Source organism: Corylus avellana, chromosome 3 (genome assembly GCF_965113065.1).
Source record: "Corylus avellana chromosome 3, dhCorAvel1.hap1.2, whole genome shotgun sequence".
Taxonomy (NCBI): domain Eukaryota; kingdom Viridiplantae; phylum Streptophyta; class Magnoliopsida; order Fagales; family Betulaceae; genus Corylus; species Corylus avellana.
The window spans coordinates 2,802,416-2,830,234 of record NC_142492.1 but is presented as its reverse complement, the minus strand read 5'-3'; the positions used below and the strand labels follow the sequence as shown (position 1 = coordinate 2,830,234).

General features: G+C 34.2%; 5 protein-coding genes across 10 annotated transcripts; 3 read left to right on the top strand and 2 right to left on the bottom strand.

Moving 5' to 3' along the window:
* The first annotated feature begins 1,539 nt into the window (after window positions 1-1,539).
* LOC132173340 (F-box/LRR protein) lies at window positions 1,540-2,678 on the top strand. Its single transcript, XM_059584814.2, has 3 exons — window positions 1,540-1,548; window positions 2,090-2,263; window positions 2,367-2,678. Exons 1-3 carry the CDS (start codon window positions 1,540-1,542, stop codon window positions 2,676-2,678), a joined length of 495 nt encoding a protein of 164 aa, XP_059440797.2.
* A 411-nt stretch (window positions 2,679-3,089) lies between these two features.
* On the bottom strand, window positions 3,090-6,664 carry SGP1 (Ras-related small GTP-binding family protein). The gene is made up of 6 exons (XM_059587561.2): window positions 6,216-6,664; window positions 6,009-6,129; window positions 5,822-5,918; window positions 5,682-5,721; window positions 4,689-4,772; window positions 3,090-3,526 (listed from the first exon to the last, which is right to left on the bottom strand). The coding sequence occupies exons 1-6, from the start codon at window positions 6,564-6,566 to the stop codon at window positions 3,362-3,364; spliced, it is 858 nt and encodes a 285-aa protein (XP_059443544.1). The 5' UTR covers window positions 6,567-6,664; the 3' UTR covers window positions 3,090-3,361.
* Window positions 6,665-11,483: 4,819 nt separating this feature from the next.
* On the top strand, window positions 11,484-17,252 carry LOC132176069 (uncharacterized). Of its 3 annotated transcripts, none has more exons than XM_059588187.2 (9): window positions 11,484-11,643; window positions 11,839-12,003; window positions 12,346-12,458; window positions 13,817-13,895; window positions 14,536-14,564; window positions 15,078-15,171; window positions 15,710-15,799; window positions 15,935-16,124; window positions 16,760-17,252. In XM_059588187.2, the coding sequence occupies exons 2-9, from the start codon at window positions 11,860-11,862 to the stop codon at window positions 17,158-17,160; spliced, it is 1,140 nt and encodes a 379-aa protein (XP_059444170.1). In that variant the 5' UTR covers window positions 11,484-11,643; window positions 11,839-11,859; the 3' UTR covers window positions 17,161-17,252. The 3 variants fall into 3 exon arrangements, with proteins under 3 accessions (XP_059444170.1, XP_059444169.1, XP_059444171.1); XM_059588186.2 differs by having other exon boundaries at window positions 11,484-11,749; XM_059588188.2 differs by having other exon boundaries at window positions 11,484-12,003.
* An 860-nt stretch (window positions 17,253-18,112) lies between these two features.
* On the top strand, window positions 18,113-22,294 carry CHL (chloroplastic lipocalin). Of its 4 annotated transcripts, none has more exons than XM_059588798.2 (6): window positions 18,113-18,200; window positions 18,315-18,691; window positions 19,425-19,548; window positions 20,096-20,335; window positions 21,108-21,398; window positions 21,924-22,294. In XM_059588798.2, exons 2-6 carry the CDS (start codon window positions 18,624-18,626, stop codon window positions 22,200-22,202), a joined length of 1,002 nt encoding a protein of 333 aa, XP_059444781.1. In that variant the 5' UTR covers window positions 18,113-18,200; window positions 18,315-18,623; the 3' UTR covers window positions 22,203-22,294. The 4 variants fall into 4 exon arrangements, with proteins under 4 accessions (XP_059444781.1, XP_059444782.1, XP_059444783.1 ...); XM_059588799.2 differs by having other exon boundaries at window positions 18,118-18,195; XM_059588800.2 differs by having other exon boundaries at window positions 18,123-18,200; window positions 18,520-18,691.
* Window positions 22,295-23,552: 1,258 nt separating this feature from the next.
* Window positions 23,553-25,770, bottom strand: GDC1 (Ankyrin repeat family protein). The gene is made up of 2 exons (XM_059587685.2): window positions 25,409-25,770; window positions 23,553-23,847 (listed from the first exon to the last, which is right to left on the bottom strand). Exons 1-2 carry the CDS (start codon window positions 25,667-25,669, stop codon window positions 23,590-23,592), a joined length of 519 nt encoding a protein of 172 aa, XP_059443668.2. The 5' UTR covers window positions 25,670-25,770; the 3' UTR covers window positions 23,553-23,589.
* Between the last annotated feature and the right edge of the window lie 2,049 nt (window positions 25,771-27,819).

The following is a 27,819-nucleotide window of genomic DNA, read 5'->3' as shown; positions in this document are numbered from 1 at the left end:
AATTTACCAGTCAATATATACAACCCAAGTCTAGGTCCAACAAATAAAAATCTTTTTTTTTTCTTTTTTTTTTTCTCAAAATGTTATCCTTAAATTCTATTCCAGGCTTTGACAAACATGTGGCCCCTGTGCTCTCTCTCTAACGCGGAGAGAGAATTATCTAGGATTTTGGCACATGTCCATTTTCAAAGATTGACAGAGGAAGACTTTAAAGTCCTCATAAATTATCCTTGACATTCTTCAACTTGCTGTGTATGCCAGCAAGGCCCAGCAACGATATTGATTACGAGGTGAACATATTATCTGCCATAATATTAAAGGTGTTCTATTGTTTGGTTGACACTATTATAAAGAATTCACGTGAAATATTTAATTAAAATAATTAGTAAATTGGAGAGATAAAGGTTAAATTCAAAATATTTGTTCTAAATACCATGTTAAATTATTCTTTATCTGAAAAAAAAACAAAAACAAACAATAGTAGAAAATAGTTCAAATGGAGATCATCAATCCATGACTACACTTATTATAAGTACAAACTCCCATAAGCAATCACAATGTGCTGACTCCACTTCCACTTGTAGTAAAAACATATCTAAAGCCAAGTGTGACTCATGTTAGAATTAGCCTTTAGCAAAAGAATTTGGTAGTCTTCTCGACTCTCGAAACATAACTTGAGCTGAACCTCGGCAAAGTGCGATGTCGGCGGCGTGAGAAAGAGAGGGGGAGAGCGGTAGAGTGCGACGTCTGCAACGGGTGGAGACAGAGAGCGATGTGCGGAGAGAGAGAGAGAGTGGCGAGGGGCAAGCGAAGATAGTGAGTCATCGAGAGGGAGAAAGAGGGGAAAATCAAAGAGTGATGGAGAAAGAAGAGGGGTGGGCACAGCTTGAGAGTGTGAGGAGAGCTGGAGAGGGAAAAATGTTTTAGGTTTAGGAGGTCCTCCGTCCTTTAGTTTTTTTTTTTTTTTTTTTAATTATAAACGTGTCTGGTGGGTCACTTACGGATTGATCTACCACACACAAAATAAACGGGTTGACCCGTTTATGACCCAAACCCTTTTAGGGTAAACTCAAACTCGGTAACTTTATGTCGTGTTTGTGTCGAGTTCGTGAGTTATATTAAAATTGTCAGCCCTAGGTCCATTCGATAAATAAACCTGAGATAAATAAAAAATATATAAAAATATAAAAATATAAAAAATAAAAAAATAAAAAGAAGAAAAAAAAGAAGAAGTAGTAGATTGAAGATCTAAGCTCATGGCATCGTGCGTCACCTCCATGTAGTACCACTTGATCGCGTTGAAAGCTCATGATCAAGGCCATATCCCACCAAAAGAAGAATCACAACATAAGGTGGAGGTATGCAAAAAATGATTAAAAATAATATTTAAAGAAAATAGAAAGTGAAATAGATAACATACTTAAATTCGTATTTAAAAATAAAAAAAAAACTTTATTTTAAACTCTTGAATTACTACGAATTTTAAGAAGACCTCAAATTTAAAAAATTTTCAATTTTACCTCCTGAACTTTCAGTTACATGCTTCAGGTATATATCATTAATTCCTTTAACTTTTACCAATTCAACTTCTTTATATATATATATATATATATATATATATATCAGATTTTTTTTTTTTATTAATCAGCATTTGGAGTACTTGACTTGTATATATGCACAACATTTCTAGGCACCATGAATTCGAGTGAATTTCCTCCAAATTTTGATTTTATGTGAAGATTGAATTCAAATGCATAAACATCTTCTCCCGAAGGAATCAGGAATTTTGATGCGGGGGCAAAAGTTATAAAAATATTTTGATATACATTTTCAAGAGGTACTTCAATCGGCTGGTCTTCATACTACCTCTTAACATAGGCGAATGATGTAAGTCAACCTTAACATGACTTATTTAATTAAACGGGTCAAACTCCTTAATCCTAATTCTTTAATTTCATGTTGAGTTTTTGTTGAAAAATTACGAGGCCTAAATTTCCACCCCCCATATTAAAAGAAGCCAAAGAAAAAGATAAACAGAAACTTGAAAGTGGAAACTAACAACTATTCTCCTTGTCTTCACAATTTGTAGGTTATTCCCTGTGGAGATGAACCATTCAAGATGGATTTTCCCCTGAACTTAACGCACTTAACATTGAAGGCTGCTCTGCATGAACATGAATTTTTTGGAATATGCTTCTTCCTGCGCAGTAGTCCTTGTTTGGAGACTCTCACAATCCAAATAGGCCCCGGAAGAGTGTTTCCTGTGAGTATTATTATTAGCAAGGGTTTTTCAAAAAACACATACACTTTTGCCTTGAAAGTAAAAACCCCAGATATGATTTTTCCTTATTTTGTTTGTTTCATAGGATTACGCGCCCCCATTTCCGCTGGGGCCTGATAACTTCTGGGAGCAGAAGTTCCCCCCCTTCAACTCCTTACCCTTCGAGTGCTTCAACACTCTTACTGTTGTGAAGGTTGAAGGCTTCAGGGGAACAAGGCATGAACTTCCCTTCCTGCGCTATTTGATCTGCTCTGGCCATGTCCTGGAACACCTACACATTACTGTTTCAAAGGAAGGTGAAGAAAACGGTGGAAATGTCCAAGCATACCATGAGAGAGCTCGAGTGCTGCAGACGTTCCAAAAAGCCTCACCAAATCTGCAGATATCTATCTATTAAAACAGAGGACCCTCTGTTTCTTCTGCTGCTCCTATTGGCTACTAGATTTTAATAAATGGAGTTGCCCCTATTAGCTATTTGTATAAGAGAAATTTGAAATAAGAACACAATAATCTCTGTTAATTTCTCGTAAAACTTTTGAATTTGCTGGCTTTCAAACATTTAGCCAGCTGCTTTAACTGGTCAACTTTCTATAAACAGAGGGAACCTTTTATCCTACTTCCTGTCTTAATCTTTTGTGTGAGCATTAGTATGTTTGTTTATAAATTGTTGCATGCCTTTCAAGTACATATAGACCGGATTATTCTTTGTTTTTTTCTCTTTAATTTCCTTTAGATTTATCAACAAGATATTTGTTCTTGTTTTTATGTTCTTATGGCATTGGGTGCCCCCTCCACTAGGAAAAGAAGATGTAAAAGCATTCTCTGATCTTTGTATTTCTCTGCATTTAAAAGCATATGTACTGCTACAACCATTGATAGAATCAGTACTGTTAGAGGGAACAAATATCTCATTCCATTCCTTTCTTACACTGTAGAACTAGAAACTAGAATTTTTTAAAAAACATAAAAGAAAACCAGAAAATGGAGTCAATCTGCTGGGATCAAACGCATTTTTTAAATATTTTTATTTTCTTCAGCTTTGTACACGTGAATAAGAAATCAGTGGAGAAAAAAAACACCTCAGAAGTCAATGATGGGCTCTCCAGCAGTCAGATTTCTCTCTACCGTCCACGGCAAGTTAAACAGCTTGGCCATGATGAATTTGAAAATCTTGTTCACATTTATGTTGTGGGTGGCGCTCGAGAAGAACAGGGTCGCTTTCATTGCCCTTGCATATGCCCTAGCCTGCATGCGTGCAGAAGTAGACTCCATAAATGAATTGAGTTATAATTAACATATATAATTTTATATATATTTTTTCATATAATTTGAATTTGACACATAATATAATATAAATTCAACACAAACTTAATATAAAATTAAAAAGTTAAAGTTTCGTTCAATTAAATTGATCAAGTTATAATTGACCTATATAGTCTTATACTCATACTTTAACACGACCTAAACTCGATACATAAACACAAATTAATACTCATAATTTATAATCTATCATCTCCGTAAAAGACGGAGATTTATATAAATATATTAAAATTTACCAGTCAATATATACAACCCAAGTCTAGGTCCAACAAATAAAAATCTTCTTTTTTTTTTTTTTTTTTTTCTCAAAATGTTATCCTTAAATTCTATTCCAGGCTTTGACAAACATGTGGCCCCCTGTGCTCTCTCTGTAACGCGGAGAGAGAATTATCTAGGATTTTGGCACATGTCCATTTTCAAAGATTGACAGAGGAAGACTTTAAAGTCCCCATAAATTATCCTCGACATTCTTCAACTTGCTGCATATGCCAGCAAGGCCCAGCAACGATATAGATTATGAGGTGAACATATTATCTGCCATAATATTAAAGCTGTTCTATTGTTTGGTTAACACTATTATATGGAATTCTTCCTTTAATCCATGAAATATTTAATTAAAATAATAAGTAAATTGTGAAGACAGAAGTCAAACTCAAAACACCTGCTCTAAGTACCATGTTAAATTATTCTTTATTTGAAAGAGTTTAAGTGGGAAAAATAATTAAATAAGTGAACTTAAAGTCCATTTGGTCGTGTAGTTTTTAGGGCAAAAGTGTGTTTTTAAACTAATAATTACAAAAGTGTCTTATTTGGGAGTGTGTATTTTTCAAAATCGTATAATTTAAAGGCTAAAATGTTATTATAAAGGTCAAATCGTGATTTTATCAAAGTCCAAACAATATTTTTTTAAAATTTATATTTTTTAAGTCGTCCATTTAAAAAAAAAAATCACAAAATCAAACTAAGCCGTAAGCATTTAATTAATATTCTAACAAAACAATCTCTTTCTTCTTTTTTTTTTCTTCCATTTTTTATCAAATTCAATTCAAGTAAGAGAAACATGATGGGTGGAGTCACTTATAATTACCTGAGTCACGATCGTCCATTGCAAATCCGGGGGAAGTCTAACAAAATCATCAAATTTTGTTCCTATTATTATGGGAATTGCCGTCTACATATAACAAAAATAAATTAATAAATTAGATAAGAGAAAACCTTTTATCAAGACCATCCTAATAAGTTAATAACACCTATTTTACAGCCATCAATCAATAACCGACATATAAGCAAAAACATATAAAGTGCACAAAAATAATTTGGACCAAAATATACTAGATTTTAAGGTGATAAAATTCTTAAAAGATTAACGTTCTACTTCTTAGTTTTAGTTTTGAATCAAAAAACGAATTTCGAGACATTAGAAATAGGTTTTGAAGCATTAGAAGTGGGTTTTTGAGCATTATAAATAAGTTTTGAGACATTATAAGCTGATTTTGAGGCGGGTCCCGGCATGCGGGCTATGAGGTGTTCACTGCCAACTAGACCCGTGAGTTCGGCGAGACCCACGCCATGGGTCTAACCTGGGTCTTATTGCTACGGATTTTTTTTTCTCTGATTTGGTGTGATTGTTCTCACTTTTATTTTTTATATTTTTTTTAAATTGATGATGTGTCATATAGTAATTAGAGGCTACAAAAAGAGTATTATCATAGTAGGGTCTCTCATTAGATGAATATAGTATCATTGGGGCTCCACTCACTCAAGAAAAAGGAAGCTGGATAAATCATACCCACATATTTTGCAGGCCAAGAATCAAGTTTGAAATCAATTAATGTTCTTTATGGGAGAATATGAATTTGACATGACATAAAATGAATGATAATTATTATATATGTCTTTTACTTAAACAGTCACTTTATTCATAATAAAATTTCAATTATTAGCATAAAACATAAATCAATGAATGCCTCATCAACATCAATGGAGTAACTGTGCTAATTAAAAGCATTTGCATCAAATTTTAATAACTGATAGTAACAGCTTATTTAGAATTAATTGCAATTAATTAATTAATTAGTACCTGATTCCACTTTCTTGCTTGACTATACCACCCAATAACACTGCAAAATAAAATGCACAGAAATTAAAAACCCAATTAAGTTTCAATAAATATAAACATGATTCATTATTCAAATAATATACAGAAATTAAAAACCACACCTGTTTAGTGTACTCCGACTTGTAAGATCAAACATAAACAAAATTGCTACTGCATCTTTACAAGCAACAGGAACATGGTCGAGTGATCCATGGTCGCCTATGGAAGAAATTACCCATAAATTTCTTATATAATCGGAGGAAAAATTAAATTAATTATAATTAATTACCAAAATTAATATAAACCCACCTCCCACATCCCATATGTTAAATGAAATCCTGGCACCTTGAACAGATAAAGTCTTATCCATCAAGTTTAATCCTGCCATCTGCAAGCTTCTCTTCTCCTGCTCATCTCCTACATATTTTATCTTCAAAAAAAATTAAATAAAATAAATAAATAAATGAATTATTAATTGCAGAAAAAATCAGAATAAAATAATAAAATTTCATGTACCACAAAGCTTGTTTTTCCAATCTGGCAATCACCCAACAAGCTGATCTTCAAGGTGACCAAATCGGAATCCGAGTCATACCCACTACAAGCCGATGATGACTCATCATCCAAAGATCCCATGGCTGCCTCTATCGCCTCCGGCGGCAGAAACGACCGGCGGCGGGACAACCTCCGGTACCGGGTTGAGTCTCCTACGGAACAGACAAGAATCCTGTCCCAAATGAATCGAAAAAACTTTCGAATAATCGACACCCTTTGGAGTATGCTCCACCGGACGTTGATGCGAACAACTTTTCTGCAAAGCTTGTTCATATTTCTAGCAGCTTGGTGAAGAAACTTGGCCATGATCATGGAAGCTGGAAGCTTCTAATGGTTTTCTCATCGTCTTTCTTTGTGAAATGTGAGCAACTTTTTTGGTATATATGTTTGGTGGTCTTAACTAACAGGGAGGCGACTGGAGAGACGGTTGACCGGTATTTTATTTAATTAGGATTTACCGAAACAGTCCAGATTGCCGGCTTCTTGGGCTCTAGGTAGAATTGGACAGTTTAGTCAGCGTGGAGGGCAGTTCGGTCATGTTGTGTATAAGGGGTAGTTTTGGGAGTTTGTCGAGAAGAAAGCATCTTGTGAGGTGTTTTAGATAGGATAAGAATAAGGAGGATTTTAAGATTGTAATCCAATGGTTAGAATATAAAGAAGGAATCTTTAGGTGTAAATCTACAGCACTGAAAGTTGGTCCAATATTGCAATGATAATTGGAAAATCTTGCCTCCCTTTTGGATATGAAAACTTGTTTGCTAAGTTTGTATTTAAATTTCCAATTGGAAATTATTTTGTTTGTAAGACAAATATAGACAATGGGACATAAGGGTCAAAAAATTGTTGATGAATTTGGGTTTGGATTGGATTCAATTCCAATTGGAACTGAATTAGTTGGGATTGAAACATATATTCCTGACCATTTAGTCCTGATTTATTTCATATTGAAAAGCTAATTGATCGCCCCGAGAAAAAAATAAAAATCTGTGTACTCTTTTTAAAGTACCACTCAATTGATAATCTTTTCAAACGATGACAACGTATCAACAAACTACTCAAAATTTGTCAAGATCCCAAAAAATACCTTTAATAAAAAAAAATCTAAAAAATGACTATTAAAAAAAAAAAAAACAAATATAGGGCCCTTGGCCAGGGACACAAATTTCTTCTAAGCTGGTTTGGAGGAAATTTCTTTCAACCTACTCTAATAAGTAACAAATGTCTTTCAACATTATTGAGTGTCTAAAAAATTAATATTTGAGTTCCTAAATAAATGTTGCTTAAAATATTAAAAAAAACATGTGAGAGATGACGCTTGTGAGTGAGTTGAAAGTTTTTATTTCAAATTTATGGGACTATTTTGTCTTATTGAAAGTTTTTTAAGATCATTTTTGTTTTTTTGTTTTACTGTCAACGTGGACAAGTTGACAATTTTTAAGTAATTTGAAAGAAACATTGTAAGAATCTAAAATTTAAGGAGAATATTGTCGATTATGATATAGTTTGAAGGGGGTATAAAAAAAAATAAAAAAATAAAAAAGAAAAGGAAAAAAGTTAATTAGGGGCATGATTAAGGAGATAACTTTGATAAAAAGGTGAGGTTTGATTGGTGGATCTAGATCAAGGGAATTTTAACTCTTTTGGAATAAAAAAGGCAAAAGCAGCAAAACACGTCTAATAACAGTATTAAACATTTCTCCACTTAAAAAAAAAGTAGATGAGAGAAAAAGAATTCGTTAAAATTGATTGATTAGGATGAAATCTTCTTCTTCACTCAACGTATATAATTCTTCTTTTGCTCTTATCCCCTTCCACTTACTTCAACCTCTATAGAATATGAATATCCCACCTCACTCTTTCTTTCTCACATGTTATTATTACTTGCACCCATGAGTAAGTTTTAGGGCCTTTCTTTATGGAAAGTTTTTTTTTTTTTTTTGTTAGCCATATATAAAGGGTGTTTACTTTTGCTTTAGTCGGCATACTACAAGTTTTAGTCCAAATTTGGTTAGAAAATTGTTTTCGGATTCGTTTATTACATTGATGTGTGTTCAAAGTGTATGAGATTGTCACATGTAATTTTCACATGTATTTTAAATACATATCAATTTAAAGGAAAATTACGTCCTTAATATAACCTAGTCTCCAATATTACCCTCATTAGTGCTCTCTCTCTCTCTCTCATACATGACATATTAAAAGTCACGTATCTTAAATTACTATGTGTATACATTCTTTTTCCCTATAATGATTTGTTGAGATGCTTCCATCACGTCTGGGCCGCCACCTGAAGCCGGAGTAAGAGTAAGAGTTGCCTTAAGTCCTATGTCTCGTAGACCCGTGTGCAATTAATACGGAAAGACTCGACATACTGTAACATATGTTCTGCGAGCAATCAGGTCAAACAATGGTTCAGAGAAGCAAGAGCAAATGAAACAATTAGCTATGCTTAACTTTTTCGGGTGATGTTAAACATCACGCCCGGCATGATGCACGCCGGGGTAAATTGATATTTTAAAATAATAAAATAAAATATTTTATTATTATAATTATTAAAAAAAAAAATAACCTGACGTGCATGAACGGTCATGCATGCCTGCGTTCTTAGTATCATGGCCTAACTTCTTTACTTTCCTTTTCCTTAACAAAGAATTTTTAATTGTAAGAAATTTTGGTCCTTATATTTGGTGGAGGAGGAGCCTAGGGAGGTACAAAGGGACACCTAGACTAAAACCACCTAACCCAACTGATTTTGGTATGCCGTTTTGTTTGCAAAGGTGGGTAATGGCGGTTGGTATGAAAAGGTTGTACCAAGCAGCAGCCATTAAATTAAGAATGCAGCTTAATCATATAATATATCAAAGTCATGCATAATTATGATTATGCCTACAATCTAAGAGTTCAATTAAACAAGTATTATGAGTAGCCCTAGGTCTTGATATTGGTTTTGTTAGCCTACGTGTTGCCACATCGAAAGAGACTGATGATGGTGGCATGCACGTGGCATGCAAGTGGGTCTGATGGGTCCTCCTTGGTTTGAAAACTATCAAACGTCAAATTTGAATGCCCCATAACTTGTTTCTTTTTTGGGGTTAGGTGGGATGGGGAAGAAGTGTTGCAAAAGAATTCTCATTTCTCTTTCGTCCAATATTGCATGTATGTATCATAGTTAGCAAGTGGACCAAATGTTCCCAAAGACAATAATATCATTAATCCCATCAAAGTTTGTTGGTTAATGATGCAATCCAACTTACTTACACGTGCAATTTAATTTGCAAAGACACAGATTTTCTGTGACCTTCATTGAATAGACACAAATTTGTTCGACCCGATAGACATGGATCCTCTCCATTTGACCCTTGTATAAAGAAAGATCGGATCTTTTTAAAACCATTCTACCCTTATTTTGTTGTGTTATTGACTTGAAACAACATGAACTTGTTGAAATGGAGATGAATTAACCATTCATTTTATGGTCTAAATTAATGGTGTATATGTTGTCTAAATTGCCTGGTCATTTAATTATTTTTTTATTTTTTATTTTTTTTAAAAAAAATTATGTGAGATATTATATACATCGTTAAATTTTTTGTGGGTTATCTCAGTATAAAATATTAAGGCTAACAATTTTTGACATAATCTACGAACTCGACATGAATCCAATACGAAATTACATGAACCCAATACAAAATTAAATGGTTAGGGTTGAGGAGTTTGACATGTTTAATGAGTTAGGTTAGAGTTGATCTATATAATCTTATACCCATGATTCGACACAACTTAAAGTTGACACGTGACATAATGATTGACAATTTTTGACATGACTCGCGAAACCGATACGAACCCAATATAAAATTAGAATGTTAAGGTTGAGGTGTCGGTTTGACTCATTTAATTAAATAGGTGGGTTATAATTGATCTATAGAGTCATATATTCATGCATTGACATAACCCGAAATAGCACCCACAAAGAAAAAAAAAATAAAATTATGGCTGTAATTTGAGAGAATTATTTAACTTTTCCTTCTTGTGTTCGTTTTGGACTGTACTTGCTCTTTTGTTGCGTTTATCTGAACTTAATTTTCTAATTAATGTCATCGTTTGTTGTCCATATATGGGTTGCAACCATTTGAAGTAGGTTGTTGGAACTTTACTTGGATGTAAACAATTTCGATTTTGCTTTTGACAGTATATATAAATTATAGGAAGAAAAAAAACTATTAAATTGGCCATTCGGATTTGAAATTGTGACAAATAATTCTAGCTTTAAGGTTACAAAAAAACCATGTTTTTTTTTTTTTTAAGATGATAAAAAAAATTAAAAATATGTTAAACTTTTAAAGACTTAACCCCAAAATCCGCTTGATTGAATGCAATGGTGGAGCCAAAATTTTAGTTAAGAGGGGTAAAAAAAAAAAATTTATTAGGAAAAAACAAAATTGAACAAAAATCAATTAAAAATATAACTAATAAAATAAATAAACAATTCGACAATATTTAATTATTGTTTAAAATATATAAATATAATTTACAATTTATTTTGTCACGTCTGGATTAAAATGACAGTATCTTTTTTCCAAATTGTGTTGTGGAAAATCGTGGTTAATAGGTTGACAAGGTCATTTTTGTAGATATGCTTTTTGAATTTGTCCTCTATATTATGATGGTAATCATATTTTTTTTTCTTAAGCAATAATTTACTAGCATATTTGCTAAATCTAGCTCGATAAGTTTAAGGAAATGATTGATGTTCTTTATAATCTCATGTAACTATAATTATATATTTTATATAATTTAAATATATAGTAAAAGATAAATATTATTTAGTAGAATGAGATAATGTGCCGTGAAAATTAATTAATTATTTTTATTTTTATTTTTATAAGCACTTATTGATTCAAAGGTTAATTTTCACGGCCAAATCATATAAGTTGCATGTCGTATAACAATTTACTAAATTTGGCTAAGCTAAAAAAATACACTAATCACAAATTGTACTTAGACAAGTTAGGCCTCGATTTTTTTTTCTTAAAATAATAATAATAATAATAATAATTTTAATGTTATAAGTTATCATGGTCGCTTAAGAGTCAAGGTCTGAACAAACTTTAAAAAAAAAACAAAAAAGTCCAAACAAAACAAGTGTTTCTCAACCTGATTCAAACGGTGCGTGTCTCTTTACCTAAACGTTGCGTTTTGCCAAAAACTAAAAGCCTCTTCTTTCTTCAACCTTCGTGACCTATCTTCTAACCCTAAACACTAAGAGTTACAGAAGAAAAAAAAAAACGTTGGCGGTTGAGCATAAATCCCTACCTATCCTCTCTTGATCGATGCCCCTTGATGAAAGCTGAGAGTGGGCAACGAGGGTATCCAGAAAATTTACACCGAGGTAATTAGGTGGATTTTTTTGGGAGGTGAGGGGGGCATTTGACCCCTCTCAACCCCCTCCCTCCGCCCCTGATTGAATGCCCGAGAGAACTGTTGCTTTTTAATATGTAATCGTTCTCACCCTTGCTCAAGTTTCATATACTATTGAGATTTTGGGTTTTTGTTGCAATACTGAACCGTGCATGTGTATGGTCAGAATCACGAAGAGAGAGTTTGTATGGGTTCAGAAGTTGAAACACTCGAGGAGAGGTTAACGTCTATGCTTGGTCAGCTTCAAACAGAGTGCGGCATTCTTGAAAGAATGGTGTACAAGAACAAGAACCAGCATCGACGTTGCTCGTATTTCCAGTATCTTATGAAGGTTCATATTTCTTATTTCTTATTTCTTACTTTCCATTGAAGAAGAAGCTTACTCTTTGTTCGGTTTGTGGAAAAACTGATGAAAAGACAAGAAAAGAGAAGAAATTTGTCATTACGATGTGCTAAATATGCAAAAATCTTTGATTCTAGTTTGCCCAATAGCTGTAAATTAGCTAAGTTTACTGGTGGTTTTTATTGGATAGCATATAATGAGCTGTTTCGGAATTTTTTTATTTTTATTTTTATTTTTTTTTGTTTTTGTTTCCTAGATTGTTACTTCTATGTGTATATTCCAGATTTTTTTTGGGCTTCTGCACTTCACCTTATCTGTTTGGGATGTCAGGTGAGGAGGGATTTAAGGCTGCTGCAATCAGCTAAGTTGGAGGAGTTAGTAGATTCTTGCTTTTTAATTATCACTGGGAAGAGACCTAAACAAAAGGTGCATCTTTTAGAAAGGTACAAGTTCTCATGGCTCGAATTGTGCCTAATCATTAAATTGATGGATTGTGCTATGTGAATGTTTAAATACTTGTATGTAAATGCGAAGTGAGCTTACCATAGAAAATCAAGAATGGCTGACACGCAGGTTTTACATTATAAAACGGCATGATTAAATCTTATGTTATTGATACTTCAGTGAAATTCCAACACTTGGTTGCAGAATCTGCTATAAGATTATTTCTTTTATTTGAATGCTAACTCCCGACACATGCTAAGAAGCAAGTTTGGCAATGGTTTTTTTTTGCTGTTTGACTTGAGCATCATGAGCTTGCTTGTGCATATGCTTTAACAAGTATTTATTTCCTGTGAAACGCAATGCATGTGCACATGACAATATATGGTTTTCTTTGCCTTATTCTGAGTTCACACAATATTAATTAGACTTGGTCCAAAAATACATAAATGAAACTGACTTCCCTGCTGATTGCATTCAAGACAACCTAAACCAACTGATCACACACTCGATAGTAACTTATTGCATTAACAAGTTATACAAAGTGTACAAAAAGTTGATGTGCAAAAATAAAATTTTAATGTAGTTTGGTTAATATTGATGCCTAGCAAATTCAAAAGAACACTAACAACTACCTTTTGTCCAATATTTGGCCAGCTTTTTTTTTTTTTTTTTTTTTTTTTTTTTTCTGTAAAAGAAAATTTTGTCATAGAGCGACAAAAGCACTACAAATTATATATGATTAGCTCACAACCACAACGTAACCCTCAAGTTGATCTCAGATACAAGGTGAACATTGTTATTATTACTTTCTGCCTAAGGTGAGCTATTGAGTATGAACATTTTGAACAACTTTCTTTATAGAACATAACATTTGTGGATGGATGAAGTCATTTTGTTTTTATAATTCTTGAACATGCTGTTGACTCATTTTTTCAATGTTAAACTTGCCATTTAACAGAAAATTTTAATAGAGGGGTGACATTGCAAAATTTTTAAACATAGAAAACTTGACATTGCAAATTTTTAAACTTTGAAGATATGATTGAAAAAGTGCCGAAACATTAGTGGAGTAAGTGAAGTTTCCCTAAAAAGAAACACCTTTCTCTGCCATCTGAACTATAATTGCATTTTCAATTTGTTATGGGTAGTATCTTTTGAAGTCAGAGAAGGGAAATAAAGAGACGAGCTTTGACTCTCTTTCTATCTGGATATGTTATGCGTGACGCCATTTCCCCAAGTATTGATGTGATACCTTCATTTTTAAATTTTGAATATGTACTTTGCAATGAGGAATGTTCATATGCTTGCTCATATAGGTAGTATGCTTAGTTTCTAGTTATTGACTATTTTTTCACAGTTTAAAGAGGAGAAAATGTGATGGTGGAAAACATAATTTTATGGAGCGACTTTTGGGATCTGCGCGCCTACTATCACAGGTTCGATCTTGCTTTTCACTGACAATTTTTCTTTGCTGTTATTGTTCATGCCGGCAGGGTCATTTTGACTCAACATGGTTAGAAATCTCTCCTCTCTTTGAGCTACTGAAAAGAGATTTCATGCCAGATGTTTGTTCTTCATTTTTAATTAAATACCCAATCTGATACTAGTTTTTTGTTTGGAAAGATCTTAAATTATTTTCCTTCATTTTAACTGACAAAGATGTGTGGTCTTTATTACTCCATGCAGTTTAACTGATAAGCAACTCTATTAAAAATTAAAATCAATAGTACTCCGAGCTGGGCATTTTTCATTAAATTTAGAGTGGTAAAAAAAAAAAAAAACTTATGATTTAGCCCTTGTCAAAGTAATTATGGTGTTTAATAGAAGTTTTGATATGCAAGTAACGGTTTTAAGGTGCCAAATCTGAAACAAACTCAACTTAACTGAAATCCAAACTCAATTGAGGCCAGCTCCATGGCTTTCTAACTAATCTGGAGCAGCCAAATTGAATACTGCTTCTATAGGACTTCATGTTACAATGAGGCATATGATTTTGTTGAGGGCATCACCAGAGCATTTCAGTGTGGATTTCTTACTTGAGTTTGATATAGTAATATATGGTGTGTTTTCTTGCAGATGGTTGGGCCCATGTTGATGGCAGCTACGTATCCTTTATTTATTTGTTAAATACTCAGTTGTCCATATTATTTATATGATAGAAAATAATTTTTTGGAAGTTGGACACTTTTATATGCGGTTGGGCTGCTAATGAGCTTTAGCTCAAATGGTACTTCCTCCCTTTGTAGCAAAAGAAGGTGGGGGGCGGGGGGGGGGGGGGGGGGGGGGCAAATGAGGTCGTGGCTTCAATGCCCAACGGGTGCGTGTAACTTGCCAATCAAAAGAAGAAGAAAAAAACCGGTTGGGCCTTTTTGGCTGTTATTTCAAGCAACAAACACAGAACTTCCCTTTCTTATACTTGGCACAAAAGAGAAATATTCTCCCTTTCTTATATTTAACCACCTTTAGTTGCACCTGGCTTTTTTACCAATAAGAAAGAGAAATACTAGCCCTCTCTTATATTTGGATGATGCAAGAATAGATTTTCAAACTTGCATCATGTGATATTTATTAAAAAGAAAAAGTGTCATGCAATGTTTTCACCCTTGACCATTCCACAGTGAGATATCTATCTTGCTTGCTCGATCCTTTTTCATGGGATTTTCTCTGACAATTTTAGGTCTGCTTGCACGCCTTCGAGTTTTGGTTCAACAGGTAAGTTCCTTTCCTTCTTGTAATACTGTTAAAGAGTTGACATTTCTACTGTAGATTTTGGGCCAAGTTGTGTTGGTTTGAGGCATATAACTTCGTTAATCAAGTTGGCCTATGTAATAGTCCCATCTTAAATACCCATATTCCTAAAGGCTGAAATTTCGATGCTATATGTGAAGAACAAAGACAGATGCCTGAGATGGGTACACAGAGCATCTTCCAGCAGCAGTTAGAAAATGAAATCAAATGAAACTAGATTGGAGTGTCAGGCAAGGATCTTAGCTACCCAACTAAGAAAGAACATTATTACTTTAGACATAAATGTTACCCATATGTAGATGGCCTCTTTTATGAAAATGATGGCAATATCCTTGTGATCCTTTAGGAATATGTGATTTTAGACATTTGCGTCTATAATCTTTTAAATGAATATAGGTTGTTATTGTGGAGTCTTAAGTTCTTAGATTTGTATATGAGCTGCCTGCTGTAAGCATGGAACTCTGTGTCTTCCAGTAAAACTTTATCTGTGTTTCTTGTACAGATATTACTTGATGTTGTTTCAGTATTCAACATGGTTTCTTCTCTCTCCCAGAAGAAGCAATATATAAAGATAAACCAAGAAGGAATTGAGGTTGGTCTGCACCTCTGTAGGTTCTAGTAATTCTTCTGGTCAATATTTTACTCTTTTAGATGCCTTTTTGCTTATAAGTTGGTTTTTTCATGTTTTTTTCATTTGTCCCCTCTTGTCTTGCTATGATCCATGCAGGTCTTCAGGGAGTTTTATCCAACCAATGAGGACTTTGTAACCCTAGATTGTGTGTGGAAATCAGATAAGTTTGTGTTACTTGAGAGGATGCATAACAGCAAGACTGGAAGTCAAGATGAGGATCTTAAAGAAGATTCTTCTTTAGGAGCATTGGCCGTAAAGTATCAAAGTATTGAGTCTTTTCTTGGAGGTAAGCATTTTCATGATCTTCTTCTCATCCTGACCTGACACTGAGCATAACTAAGATTGTTCTGTCAGCGTATGATAGCAACATAAACTAAGAATTGAAGATTGAAAACGAAATTTAAGAAAAGAAAAAATAACAAATAGGGAAGATAAAGACCCTAATTATCACAAATAAACAAACAGAAAAATAATTCTGAAAAACTAAACTAATGTATAAATAATAAATCCACACTAATCTTCTTTCTTCTCATGCATCATGATTGATCCAAATCCCCATGCATATGTTGAACTCTGCCCAATTTCATTGCTGAAGAGCGAAGTCATGGCTTTGATAAATTGTGTCCAAGAATCAAGGGAATTCCTTATGCCTGGGGATTACAATTCCCTATATCCCCCCCACCCACAGGGGTTTATTTGGTTGAGGTCCTAGATTGGGTTCAATTGGACCGATATCAGATTGAAAACCCTATCTTCATAAGTAAACGTGCACCATAATATAGTCTATCATAAGTATAGTACTGCATAGTAAAGATGCACCATAATATAATCTATCACTGCCTTAACCACTGGTTTTCTGCTGTCTGCTGTTCTATGGGGCCTTGGCGATTTTACTTTTTACGAGTGATGACTCTTTTGTAGATGATGAACTTGTTCCCGAGAGGGTGGATGCAGACCAAATGGCTGAAAAAGGTCCATCTCACATCCAGGAGGACAGGACTGATTTGCTGGCAGACCCTTCCATGGAGAGTGGCAATGGTTGTGCAGAAGTAGGAGATGGTTCAGTCGTTGCAACAATTCATAGCAAGAAACTCCTGCAGGAAGGTGGTTTGCTTGAAGACATAAAGTTGTCTCCAAGTTCAAATTCTTTTAAACCCAAGTCTGGATCAAGAAAAGTAGCTTTTGTCTCCGTGAAAAATCCTCCACTATCAACCACAAACGTCATGGCCAGCTTCAAGGAAAATGAAACCAATGGTGGTGACAAGGAAGATCCATTTTTCAGTTTACTTACTAGTGGAAATGTAAAAAACAGTCTCTTCTAGTTTTTATATTTTTTTGGTCAAATGAATAAAAAAGATCTCCATTGTGAAAATGGAAAATATTTGGGGTAACAAGAATCACAGTTGTATTATCTGGGGATGGGTCATGTTAAATCCAGGAAATCAGGTCATTTGGCCAACCAATTAATTAACACCTTGAAGCTTTCAGCGACCAATTAAATTAATGGATAAATTCACATGTGCCTGTTGAACGTTGTAGATTTTAACTTCATCCTTGTCCTAGAAGGGACAAAGAACAAATTCTTAGCTGAAAACAGTATTGGACAACACAATGCCAAAAACTGGTTATTATGTTCATTGAGTAATGTTATAAGTCTCTCTTGTGATGTGGTTCTTAAAATTATCATTGGGCTTGTGATCGATTACTATTAAATTTTGATCAAATGGTAATTTTAAAAGTGGCATAATTTTTTTAGTGACACAAAATGAATTTCTAAAATTACTCGTTTGGTACATATACTGTTTTCTCTCATAATCAACAAATTTCACGCCTTCGTATGACCCTCACTCGGCTGCAAGTCGCTCTCATGCACATTCGCGTGGCCCGACGCTCCACCATGGCCAGCAATTTTTTTGGGTGTTTTGTTTGAAGAGCTGTTTTTGGTATTTTAGTTTTTTCAGATCCAGATTTAAGCTTCAACAAAATCTGGTCTAGTTGGGCTTTGGATTAGCAGGCATAGAAGGAGATCTCGTTATGGTATATTAGTATATGGGGTTAAACATAATTTTTAGTTTTATTTTTTAAATTATTGTATATTAGTATTTTTATGTTGTGAATAAAAATTACATATGCCAGAGAATGTTTTCACCGTAAAACATTTTCTTGTAAAATGACTTCGTTAAAAATATTTTACGCCAAAATAAATGAGCCTTAGTCTCCAATTTTTTTGGAAGCTGATAAGAACTCAGTTATATGGGGTTCTTTTACTCCTAGTAGTTTTATCCATATCATATTGGGCCACAACCATCATTGGCCATTCGCGCTCGACTTCTACCTTCTCGATTTTCCTTGGTTGAGTGAGGTTCTCTATGCTAGTTATCTGTTTAATTTTGGTTTAGATGTTGATCTGCTTGTGTTTAATTCGAATTTTGTTTTTTGGTTTTTTGGTTTTTTTTGTGGTTGTTGTTGTCTGTAGATCCTGATATACTTAATTAAACAAAACAACACAAAAACCAACTCTTTTTCGCACGGCCATAGAAAATGGTCGAAATACCAAGCAAGAGACTTTGAAGCCAAAATTGAAGGCATTGTGCGACAGTGTTAATCTAAACTTACACACGACACGAGACCTCAGATGATGACTTTTCGACTCTCGTGAGAATTTTTTTTTTTTCTTCTAGAATCTCGTAGAAGAGACAGAGTGGATGACACTGAAGCTCTGAACCAACCCAAAAACAAAACAGAAAGAAAAGAAAGACTGAAGCTTTGGAAAGGCGGCAAAGAAATGGTACAGATTCTTCAAACATCACCAGTGCTCCTTCTATGTTGTTCCTCTTCTCCTCCCAATCCCAGGTTGATCTATGACTTTTGCTAAATGCTTTCTCTTTATTTTGTGGGTTTTGTTTAGTTACTCTAATACTCCTTTGGTTGCTAAGGAAGCATTGAAAACTTGAATTGGATTGCCTGTTCATTTTGTATTGTAATGTTGGAGATGTTGTAACATTTGATATGAGGAAATTAAGAAATGGGAGAATTTATTTTTAAAAAATAAGCAAAAGAGTTAATGCAGACACATGAAGTCGAATTTTGTAAATTCTACACACTTATTGGTTGAGGATGGTGATATGTGCGATGGGTAAACATCTTTTAGAAAAGCGGGTTTAGTAAACCTGGGAAACGCCTTTCTGGGTATTGATTCATTGTAAGGCGTTTCTCTGTTGGAAACCGTTAATGGCAGTATTCTTGAGTACTAAAGCGCTTGGAAAATGATGATCAGTGAATATTTTATATGTTCAATGTGTCACTGAAGAACTCCAAAACTTGTCTACTCAAAACATTATTCTACTCCATGCTAATAATTGCAATTCTCATGTGACACTGAAGAACTCCAACCATGATGCTTTGCCATCATAATGTAATTCTAAGTATGCAAGTACATGTATTGTATTTCCACTTCCTGACTGATGAACAATCATGATATATGCTTAGCACTTATTCCTAGGATTTTTTCGTTTAGCAAGTTGGTTTGTTTCTTTGTCTATTCCCACGGAATTTATAGAATGACAAGTTGTTTGCTGCCATACAGGGGAATGGGAGGAAAAATGATGTTCAAGTGCTCTTCTGAGCACACTATATTAAGTAAGCTTGTGACCAAACATGTAATATCTGGGATTGCTGCTTCCTTAATATTTCTCTCTCAGACAAACCAGGTCAGTATTCTAGCTACTGCAGGTGCGAGCATTCAATGGTTTAAGTTCTAATGTAGAGCACTCAACTTTAAATGAAACCTAAGATTTTTGTCACTAGTCGGTATGTGGTAAGTTGCGTTATGCACAGAACATAGGCATAGAGGTAAGAACAATCATTATAATGGGATTCTTATTACAGGATTATAGGCTAAAAGTCCTGATAAAATTATTTTTATTCTTTCCCATGCCAAATATTTAGAAGCTTGTTAAAAGATTTACTACGGTTTTATGTTTGGTTTAAGATCTAGCTCAACAATGGGTAGTTACATTCCTTCACAGAACCCTGCTTGTATTGTTATTTTTCTGTACTGTTTGCATAGAAACCTTACAATTTGAACACACTCTAGCTTGGGTTGATTCCACAATGATAGGGAATCTCATCCAAAATTACATGTTTTAGTGAAGTTGTAGGAGCTGGAGGATAGAAGATTATTGCAATAAACTAGGCAGATAACTCTGTATGATGAACATAAGTTGTTTCTAAATCAGCCTTTCATTTCTTGGGCAGGCTATTGCTGCAAATCCATCTCATCAACCCAATATATGCCAGCTTGCTAGTGCCCCAGATGGTACACCAACTCTTCCACTTGCTGAGGGTTCTGATGAAAGAAGTGGGAAGCGAATGATGATGAGAGCTATGACAGCCAAGGATTTTGACCCTGTTAGATATTCTGGAAGATGGTTTGAAGTTGCTTCACTTAAAGGTGGATTTGCCGGATCAGGTCAGGAAGACTGTCACTGTACTCAGGTATGCTAAGGGTGGGGATTTTGACGTGCAATGAAGACATCTATCTATTGGGAAGTGGTTTGTGTAACGAAAGGAACCTATTTTCTTTCCCACTTCATACCGCATTCTACATTGTGTTAGAACAGTTTTCCTCGTGCCAAAATACCAATCGATCAGTGCCTACAAAAGAGAAAGAAATTAGAAAAAGAGCTTGCCCGCGGAGGATAGCTCTGATACTTAAGTCAGCAAAATGGCTTAATGAGATAAAACATGGCAAAGAAATGGTTAAGGCTAGAGGAAGGAGATGAAGGTTTCTATGACCTAATGTTGGCAGCTTTTTATAATGAATTTCTCCATAACCATTTGCCATGTGCCATATCTTCATTGGAGCCTTTCCCTGCAGTGAACATTCCGCTTCCCACAACCCTTCTCATGCATGTGCGGTATCATTAGGGTGTTCTCAGTTTGATGGGTTGATGGATTGGATAATAAGTACACAGCCCCAACACCAATGCCCATCATATCCAAATTTACCGTCATTTGAAAGCCTAGAAGACACGGGAAACAATCCAAAGCTACCTTGTTGTTCATCAGAGGTCTTGAACTGCAGCTAGTTCAAGTGGCAACCACTTGTTCGTCCTGTGCAATTCAGAGATTATTCTCATGTCACATGTTGTGGATAATACAAGACAATAATTCTATTGGAAACAAAAATTATACATTGGGTTTTTCAGTCAATGCTTTATGCCCACAAATTTCTGGCTGCTAAACATTCTTATTTATCAAATTGCAGGGTTTATATAGGTTTGATATGGAGATACCCTCTATCCAGGTTGATACCTTTTGTGTTCATGGGGGCCCCAATGGATATATTACTGGCATTAAGGGAAACGTTCAATGCCTTTCAGAGGAAGATTTGGAGAAAGATGAGACTCAGCTAGAAAGGCAGGAGATGATAAAAGAGAAATGTTATCTCCGATTTCCAACTCTACCGTTTATCCCCAAGGAGCCTTATGACGTGATTGCTACAGATTATGAAAATTTTGCTCTTGTTTCGGGAGCAAAAGACAGAAGTTTTATTCAGGTAATTATACAATTGGAGAAGACAACTCCAAAAACTGGTTATCATGTCCTTTGGTCATGCATCATACTGTTGTCCCTTCTCTCATACTCAATAGGAGCTTTCTTGCTTGTTATGAAGGTTATAAGCCTTTTCAGTAGTTAATGTAAAGTTGTGGAGGCAAGAATTCAAATAAAAATGTCTAGCTACTTCAACTATTGCTGCTGCTATCATAGGACTGTGATTTAAGAGTACTGTTGACTATCAAACATAAGCAGGTAAAGTAGATTTGTTATGTATACCACTTGATATATGTCGTTTCCCCTGAAGTTATTTTGATGGATATGGTTTATCCATTTATCTCTTAACTGTCCATAGATAATTTGTCTCTTTTATTTTTTATGATCCAAATATTAATAAACTATACTCAATTGACTAGGGAATGTGATTTCATAATATTTAAGTCCTATCTGTTAATGATTGTTATTGGCATTGAATGTTTAAGATCTCTTGATTGAAGGTATATTCTTTGGCACTAATACTTTTCAGATCTACTCAAGGTCACCTGACCCGGGACCTGCATTCATAGAGAAGTACAAAGCTTATCTGGCAAACTTTGGGTATGATTCAAGCAAAATCAAAGATACTCCACAAGATTGTGAAGTAATGTCAACTAGTCAGTTAGCTGCAATGATGTCCATGCCTGGAATGCAACAGGCTCTAATGAACCGATTTCCTGATCTAGGATTGAAGGCCGCTGTCGAATTTAATCCATTTTCAAGTGTATTTGATACTTTGAAGAAGCTCTTAGAGCTTTATTTTAAGTAGTTTTTGTGTCTGGTTTTGTAACTTATATAGAGCAACAGAATATACCAGATTATTTTGCTTATCAATGGTAATTGTTCATTGCGTTATAGAGACGTCTACTGTGATGAAAGAATGGGTTTATGATCATGTCATGTTCTTGGCTTCACCTGTGGAGGTCACCACCAGCAAGATTAAGGTCATATTATTAATGCATGAACTTCCTCGGACCAAAACTGTCCAGCAATTTTGAAAAGTTTGCCACGAACAACACACGTGCACCGCACGTGAGCCATTTTCCATAAAAGATGAAAATGGCTAATTGATGGACGACATTGAGAATTTCGAAAATTTTGTTGAGACATATTGTCAATTTTTAAATATTAAAAATAAAAATAAAAATTTGGTGAAACTTTTTTGGGGGAATGTATTTTCCCCTTAAAGTTATAATGATAGTTAAGAAGTAATTTGATGTATAAGCTCAAAATTATGGACAACAATCTTTAATGTTGTTTTCCCGACAAACAAAAAAAAAAAAATGTTATGGAATGGGCAAGCAATGATGCACTGAACATTATCATTCTAACTTAGCTCCTTTTGACTATCTAGAAATTAATTTACAAAAGAATTTAATAAGCTCACTCTAAAAAGTAATCAAGGCATTTCTACTCTAAGCAAGCTGTAAAGGTGTACATGGATAGTATCATCTCCATTTTAAGTGGCATCAAGAGGATCCATTTCATATTTTATATTATATTTTACAAACTTAACGGTATATATCATATTACGTCATTTAAAATTTTAAATGATATAGTATCATATAAGCCATTAAATGCAACAAAATAAACTTGTGACAGGAAAATAAATCATTTTCATTTCATTTGAAATAAAGAGGATGCTATTTTGGTGCATACATATATCTATCTTGTCATCCTATGTATGTTGCAAATATCTGTTAATTTATCTCGACGCTCCTAACCTTAGCAAGCCAAACACATTTCTCAAATGTTTTACCAAAGTAATGTGTAAATCTATTTAGATTCCGTTTGTTTCGATGTGAAATGTTTTCCATTAGCGGAAAACATTATCTTAAAAAATGATAAGAAGAATAATAATTATTGTAAGCAGTCAATTTTCAATCTAACATGCCATGTCTCATTGGAAAAAAAAAACCAAAAAAGAAAAAAAAAAAGAAAAGTAATCAATTGCATTTCTTTTGTATCGTCTAAATCAATTATGCTTTAAATTAAATTGTATGTCAGATGGAAGTCATTGAAATTTTCACTTCAAGTCATAATAACTTGAATAATCAAACTTCTCACAAGATAGTAGGAATATTCCAAAATAAAAAATTAAAAAAAAAAAAATCAGAGGAAAAGAAGATATAGAATTAATAGAAATTTGATCTAATTCATGCCTTCTGAACTGAAAAACTAAGAACAAAGTCCTTGATTTCATCACTAGCAGCCCTATCAAGGGCAGTCCGTCCATCCACATCCTTGACAGTGTAATTAGCTCCAGCTCTCAACAACTCTTCAATTTTGGGTTTGTCACCTTCAGAGGCAGCCATCATCAATAAGATGTCCACAGGGTGGATGTTTTGGCTTAAAAGAGCATTCAGCTTATCATATGAACCCTCCACAGCAAGCATTCCCATGTAGTTAAAATACTGTAAAGCAGAACAATGTCAGCAATAAGTTTCCCCTTATGGTTGTGTTTGAGACAATTCTTGTTAAGTATAACAAAATCATGGTTAATCAACATAAAGCTTACTTAATTTAAACATATCTAGATAACTTTTATGTAACTAGTTTTGTGGTGTAAATGAAAGGATAATATTGCCAACAGCAATCAGAATACATCTACGAGTACAGTTATGGTCAGTTTGATTTTGCGAAACCGTGAGAACATAAAGAAACTGTTACAATCCCAAGTATCCCACACACGTGTATATAAGCTCTTGCACACCATTTCCATACAAGTCGGTTTTCAAATGTGAGTTTTACATAATTTTGTTACAGAAACTTAGAATCTCAGGCTACCTAGCAACCCTAACCCAAAACTGTTTATGCAACAGTGGCAAAACTTTTTTATTCCATTAGAGGTCAATGGAAGTGTTAGAATATAGGATATTTTCCATATTGTGTTGATGCCATTTTCCTTGTTTATTTACCATAGATGTTTTCTGTAATTACCTTTCTCAGCTCCCTTCACCTACCCTACTTTAAACACACACAAAAAAAAATCAAGTCAATAAGATCAAGATGTAGCTCTAAAGGGCACTTCTTAGTAGTGGACGTAGGCCTCTAAGGCCGAACCACTCCAAACTTCCTGTGTTCTTTTATCTCTCCGCTTCCACAGTTTTCTCTTACATTTTGTATTTTCTTATATATTTATGCAGTAAGAAAACCATAATCTCAATAATATATACTTCTCAGGACCCTTTTGTATTTTTCAGTGGAAAATCACAATTCACACCCGTATTATAAAGCCTGTACCACATTTGTTCCCACAAATGGTTATATAATATAAACTAATACTTAGACACAAGCAACCACAAACATGATTTGATTACTTTGAAACTTCTTTTCAACTTTCACAATATAACACAAGCTAGCATGCTCACTTCCACATACCCACACTATAAACTGTACCACTTAATCCTGCTCCCTAATCTTGCCACCTTACTAAGGTACTAAGCCTTCTCTTCTCTTTTGGGTTGGGGGTGTGTTGACTGTTGAGTTGAAATATGTTATTCAAGCATTCACTCTGTCAAAGAGATATGGAAGAAATGATCTGCTGCCTACTGGAACTTTTTATAGCAGCAAGTGCTAATTGGATTCAATATCAATATCATAACATGTCCCTTGATGTCTAATTTTGTCAATTTTGCTCTGTAATTAGGGAATGCATTAAGGTTCATATTGCAGATGCTAGAACATTTTTTGTGCTCATTCTCATTGCCAAATCTACCATTTTATTTCCCTGGAGAAAAATCTAGAATTTTCATTACAAAATCAGAAAATTGTAACCCATTATCTCATTAACCCATATCCTCATTTTTTATTGTTCAATTTCCAGAGATTCCATTTAATTAACAACCATAATTCTTTCACAGAGCTCTTGAAAAATAAAATTAATAATCACTGATAGCTAGATACACCCACATACTCAAACAGACCTACAAAAACATATCTGTAAACAGAGAAAGTTGAGAGAGAAAGAAGAACCTGTTCAACATCATCTCTATCGAAGTCGTCACGGGATTGGCTGCCATAAATGCCAGCACCTTCAGCATCAACACCATTTTTACCAAACTTGAACCAGCATTTGGCTCTAGAGCCATTGGAGGGTCCAAGTCTAGAGGGTCTGACCGACCCCAGCCTATTTTGCAAACCCAGAAACTGGGTGTTGAATTTGGACAAAGAAGAAGGAGAAGAGGAGGGTTTGAAGGAAAAGGGTAAGTGGGTAATGCATGGGATTGAAGCCATAGCTGAGTTTCAGAGAAACTGAAAACTGAACTCACACAGTTCTGCTTTTTCACACTCCCAGTTCTATCCACTCATGCTGGCGGAGGAAGAAATGATACGGTGTGTTGTATTACTCTCAGTTGTCATGCAGATATGATATTTGTCGTCCAATTAGTAGACAATTTGATCAATTTTCTGGCTGTTCAAATTTTATTGACTTTTCTTGGTTTTGTTTAGTTTGGGTCATTTTCAATTCGACCTCTAATGTTTTAATTTTTGCAATGGAGCTCTCAAACTTTCAAATTTTTGCAATTCAACCATTCTGATGTTTTTTTTTTTTAAATAAAAAAAATTAAGGGATACATTACAAAAATTGTCGAATTGCAAAAATTTAGAAGTTTATGGATGCATTACAAAAGTTAAAATATTAGAGATCGAATTAAAAATTGCCACAAACTTTAGGAAGTAAAGTGTAATTTACCCAATATTCTTTCTTTATAATTTCTTTTTCCAAGGTCATATTTTGTAAACGGTTAATTTTTGTTTGTTGAAACAAACGGTTGCATTTTTAGTCTGTCATATTTTTCAATTGATCGCTTTTATAATGGTCATATTTTTCCAACAGCTATATTCTTCGATAGTCATATTCTTTCAATATAAATAAAGTAATTTTCTCTCTAATTTTTATCCATCTTAACCCACAAACTTATAAGCCATCTTATGCTTGAAGTAGTGTATATATATGGAATGCACATGACCTTCTAAAAGCAAGATTATTGTGCAGGGTGGGAGAAGGAGGAAATATTTGGCCATAGGCCCCTATCTAAAAAAGATCAATTAGTGTGAATTGGAACTTTGAGAGTGGATTTTTTTGGTGAAAAGTGCTTACCATTACCACCTTGAAAGTGGAAAGGAGGAAACTCAAAAGCTTCAATTCACAGTAGATTATGGAAGAGGATTTGGAAGATTAGTGCAAATCCACTTTGTCCTATTTGTGAGTTGGATGTGGAGACCACTAGCCATGTTTTGTAGAGGTGCTCATCCTCAAAAGATGTTTGAGCTGAAAGTAATAGAAAAATTCATAAATATTATAGCATCGAAGATGATTTCATAAGCATATTAGAAGGACTAATGGAGAGAGTAGATGAGAGGAGATTTTGGATTGGTATTTTTTTCAATGGCAAGAAATACAATAGTATTTGGAGGTGATCTTACCCACCCGTACCAAATAGTAAGAAGAGCAAAAGAGTCAGTGGTGACTTTTCAAAAGCATCACACAGTCTAACATGGGTGTAGGCAAGATTGCTAGGGACCAAGAGGGGAATGAATTCCACAAAACCATATATCTTAGATCCAATTGCAGTAAAAGCTTTGGCAACATGAAAGATTGTAGAATTTAGTAGGGACTTAGAATTCAACATGTCATAGCTAAAGGAGATGCACTGAAAATAGTACATACTTTGTGAAAGGAATGACGTTGTTGAGTCGATACAGACAGTTGATTGAGGATATAAAAACAATGTTGATTTAGTTTCCATTCATGGTACATGGGGCATATCGAAAGGAAAGTAAATGAGGCAACTCACTGTTTAGCGAAAACATCGATTCATCAATTCTTAGATCAAGTTTGAATGGAAGATTATCTTATATTTATCTCTGAAAATTGTATTTACAAGTTGTTTCATCATGATTTTTTCATTGAAAGTCTAAAGATTAACTTCCCAAAAAAAAAAAAAAAAACAGGAACCGAAGGAATTAACTCACTTGCTTCCAACCTCACCTCTTTCATCTGTTTTGTAGTTATGATATGTGAACTCATCCACCACCACCAGCCGCCTTAAATAAATGGTGGCAGTTGGTTACCAATTACTGAGCTAGTTATTTTCATTGACTATTTTCGCCAAGCAAGTTTAATGAGAACCAAGAACTTTAATGCTCTCAAAAATCAAAAATCTCACAAGATCATCCGGAGTAATTTTAGGAAGCTTATTTGTATCCTATTAAGAATAACGTGACTATTAAAATCACCATTGAACTTGTGATTCATTATTATTGAATTTTGATAAAATGAAATTTTAATAGCCACATCATTTTTAATAGAACACAAGTAAGCCTTCTAGAACTATTCCAAGATCATTCCTTGAAGAGGCATTATAAAGGAACAATTTTGA

Coding starts and splice junctions, on each gene's coding strand:
- SGP1 (XM_059587561.2), bottom strand. CDS start 6,566: ATGATCATGGCCAAGTTTCTTCACCAAGCTGCTAGAAATATGAACAAG. Junction 6,130..6,215: donor TTGGAAAAACAAGCTTTGTG/GTACATGAAATT, acceptor TTTTTTTTGAAG/ATAAAATATGTAGGAGATGA. Junction 5,919..6,008: donor TAACATATGGGATGTGGGAG/GTGGGTTTATAT, acceptor TTTCTTCCATAG/GCGACCATGGATCACTCGAC.
- CHL (XM_059588798.2), top strand. CDS start 18,624: ATGGTACAGATTCTTCAAACATCACCAGTGCTCCTTCTATGTTGTTCC. Junction 18,692..19,424: donor TCTTCTCCTCCCAATCCCAG/GTTGATCTATGA, acceptor GCTGCCATACAG/GGGAATGGGAGGAAAAATGA. Junction 19,549..20,095: donor TTCTCTCTCAGACAAACCAG/GTCAGTATTCTA, acceptor TTTCTTGGGCAG/GCTATTGCTGCAAATCCATC.
- GDC1 (XM_059587685.2), bottom strand. CDS start 25,669: ATGGCTTCAATCCCATGCATTACCCACTTACCCTTTTCCTTCAAACCC. Junction 23,848..25,408: donor ATAGAGATGATGTTGAACAG/GTTCTTCTTTCT, acceptor TCTGCTTTACAG/TATTTTAACTACATGGGAAT.
- LOC132176069 (XM_059588187.2), top strand. CDS start 11,860: ATGGGTTCAGAAGTTGAAACACTCGAGGAGAGGTTAACGTCTATGCTT. Junction 12,004..12,345: donor ATTTCCAGTATCTTATGAAG/GTTCATATTTCT, acceptor TTGGGATGTCAG/GTGAGGAGGGATTTAAGGCT. Junction 15,800..15,934: donor TAAACCAAGAAGGAATTGAG/GTTGGTCTGCAC, acceptor TGATCCATGCAG/GTCTTCAGGGAGTTTTATCC.
- LOC132173340 (XM_059584814.2), top strand. Junction 2,264..2,366: donor GCCCCGGAAGAGTGTTTCCT/GTGAGTATTATT, acceptor TTTGTTTCATAG/GATTACGCGCCCCCATTTCC.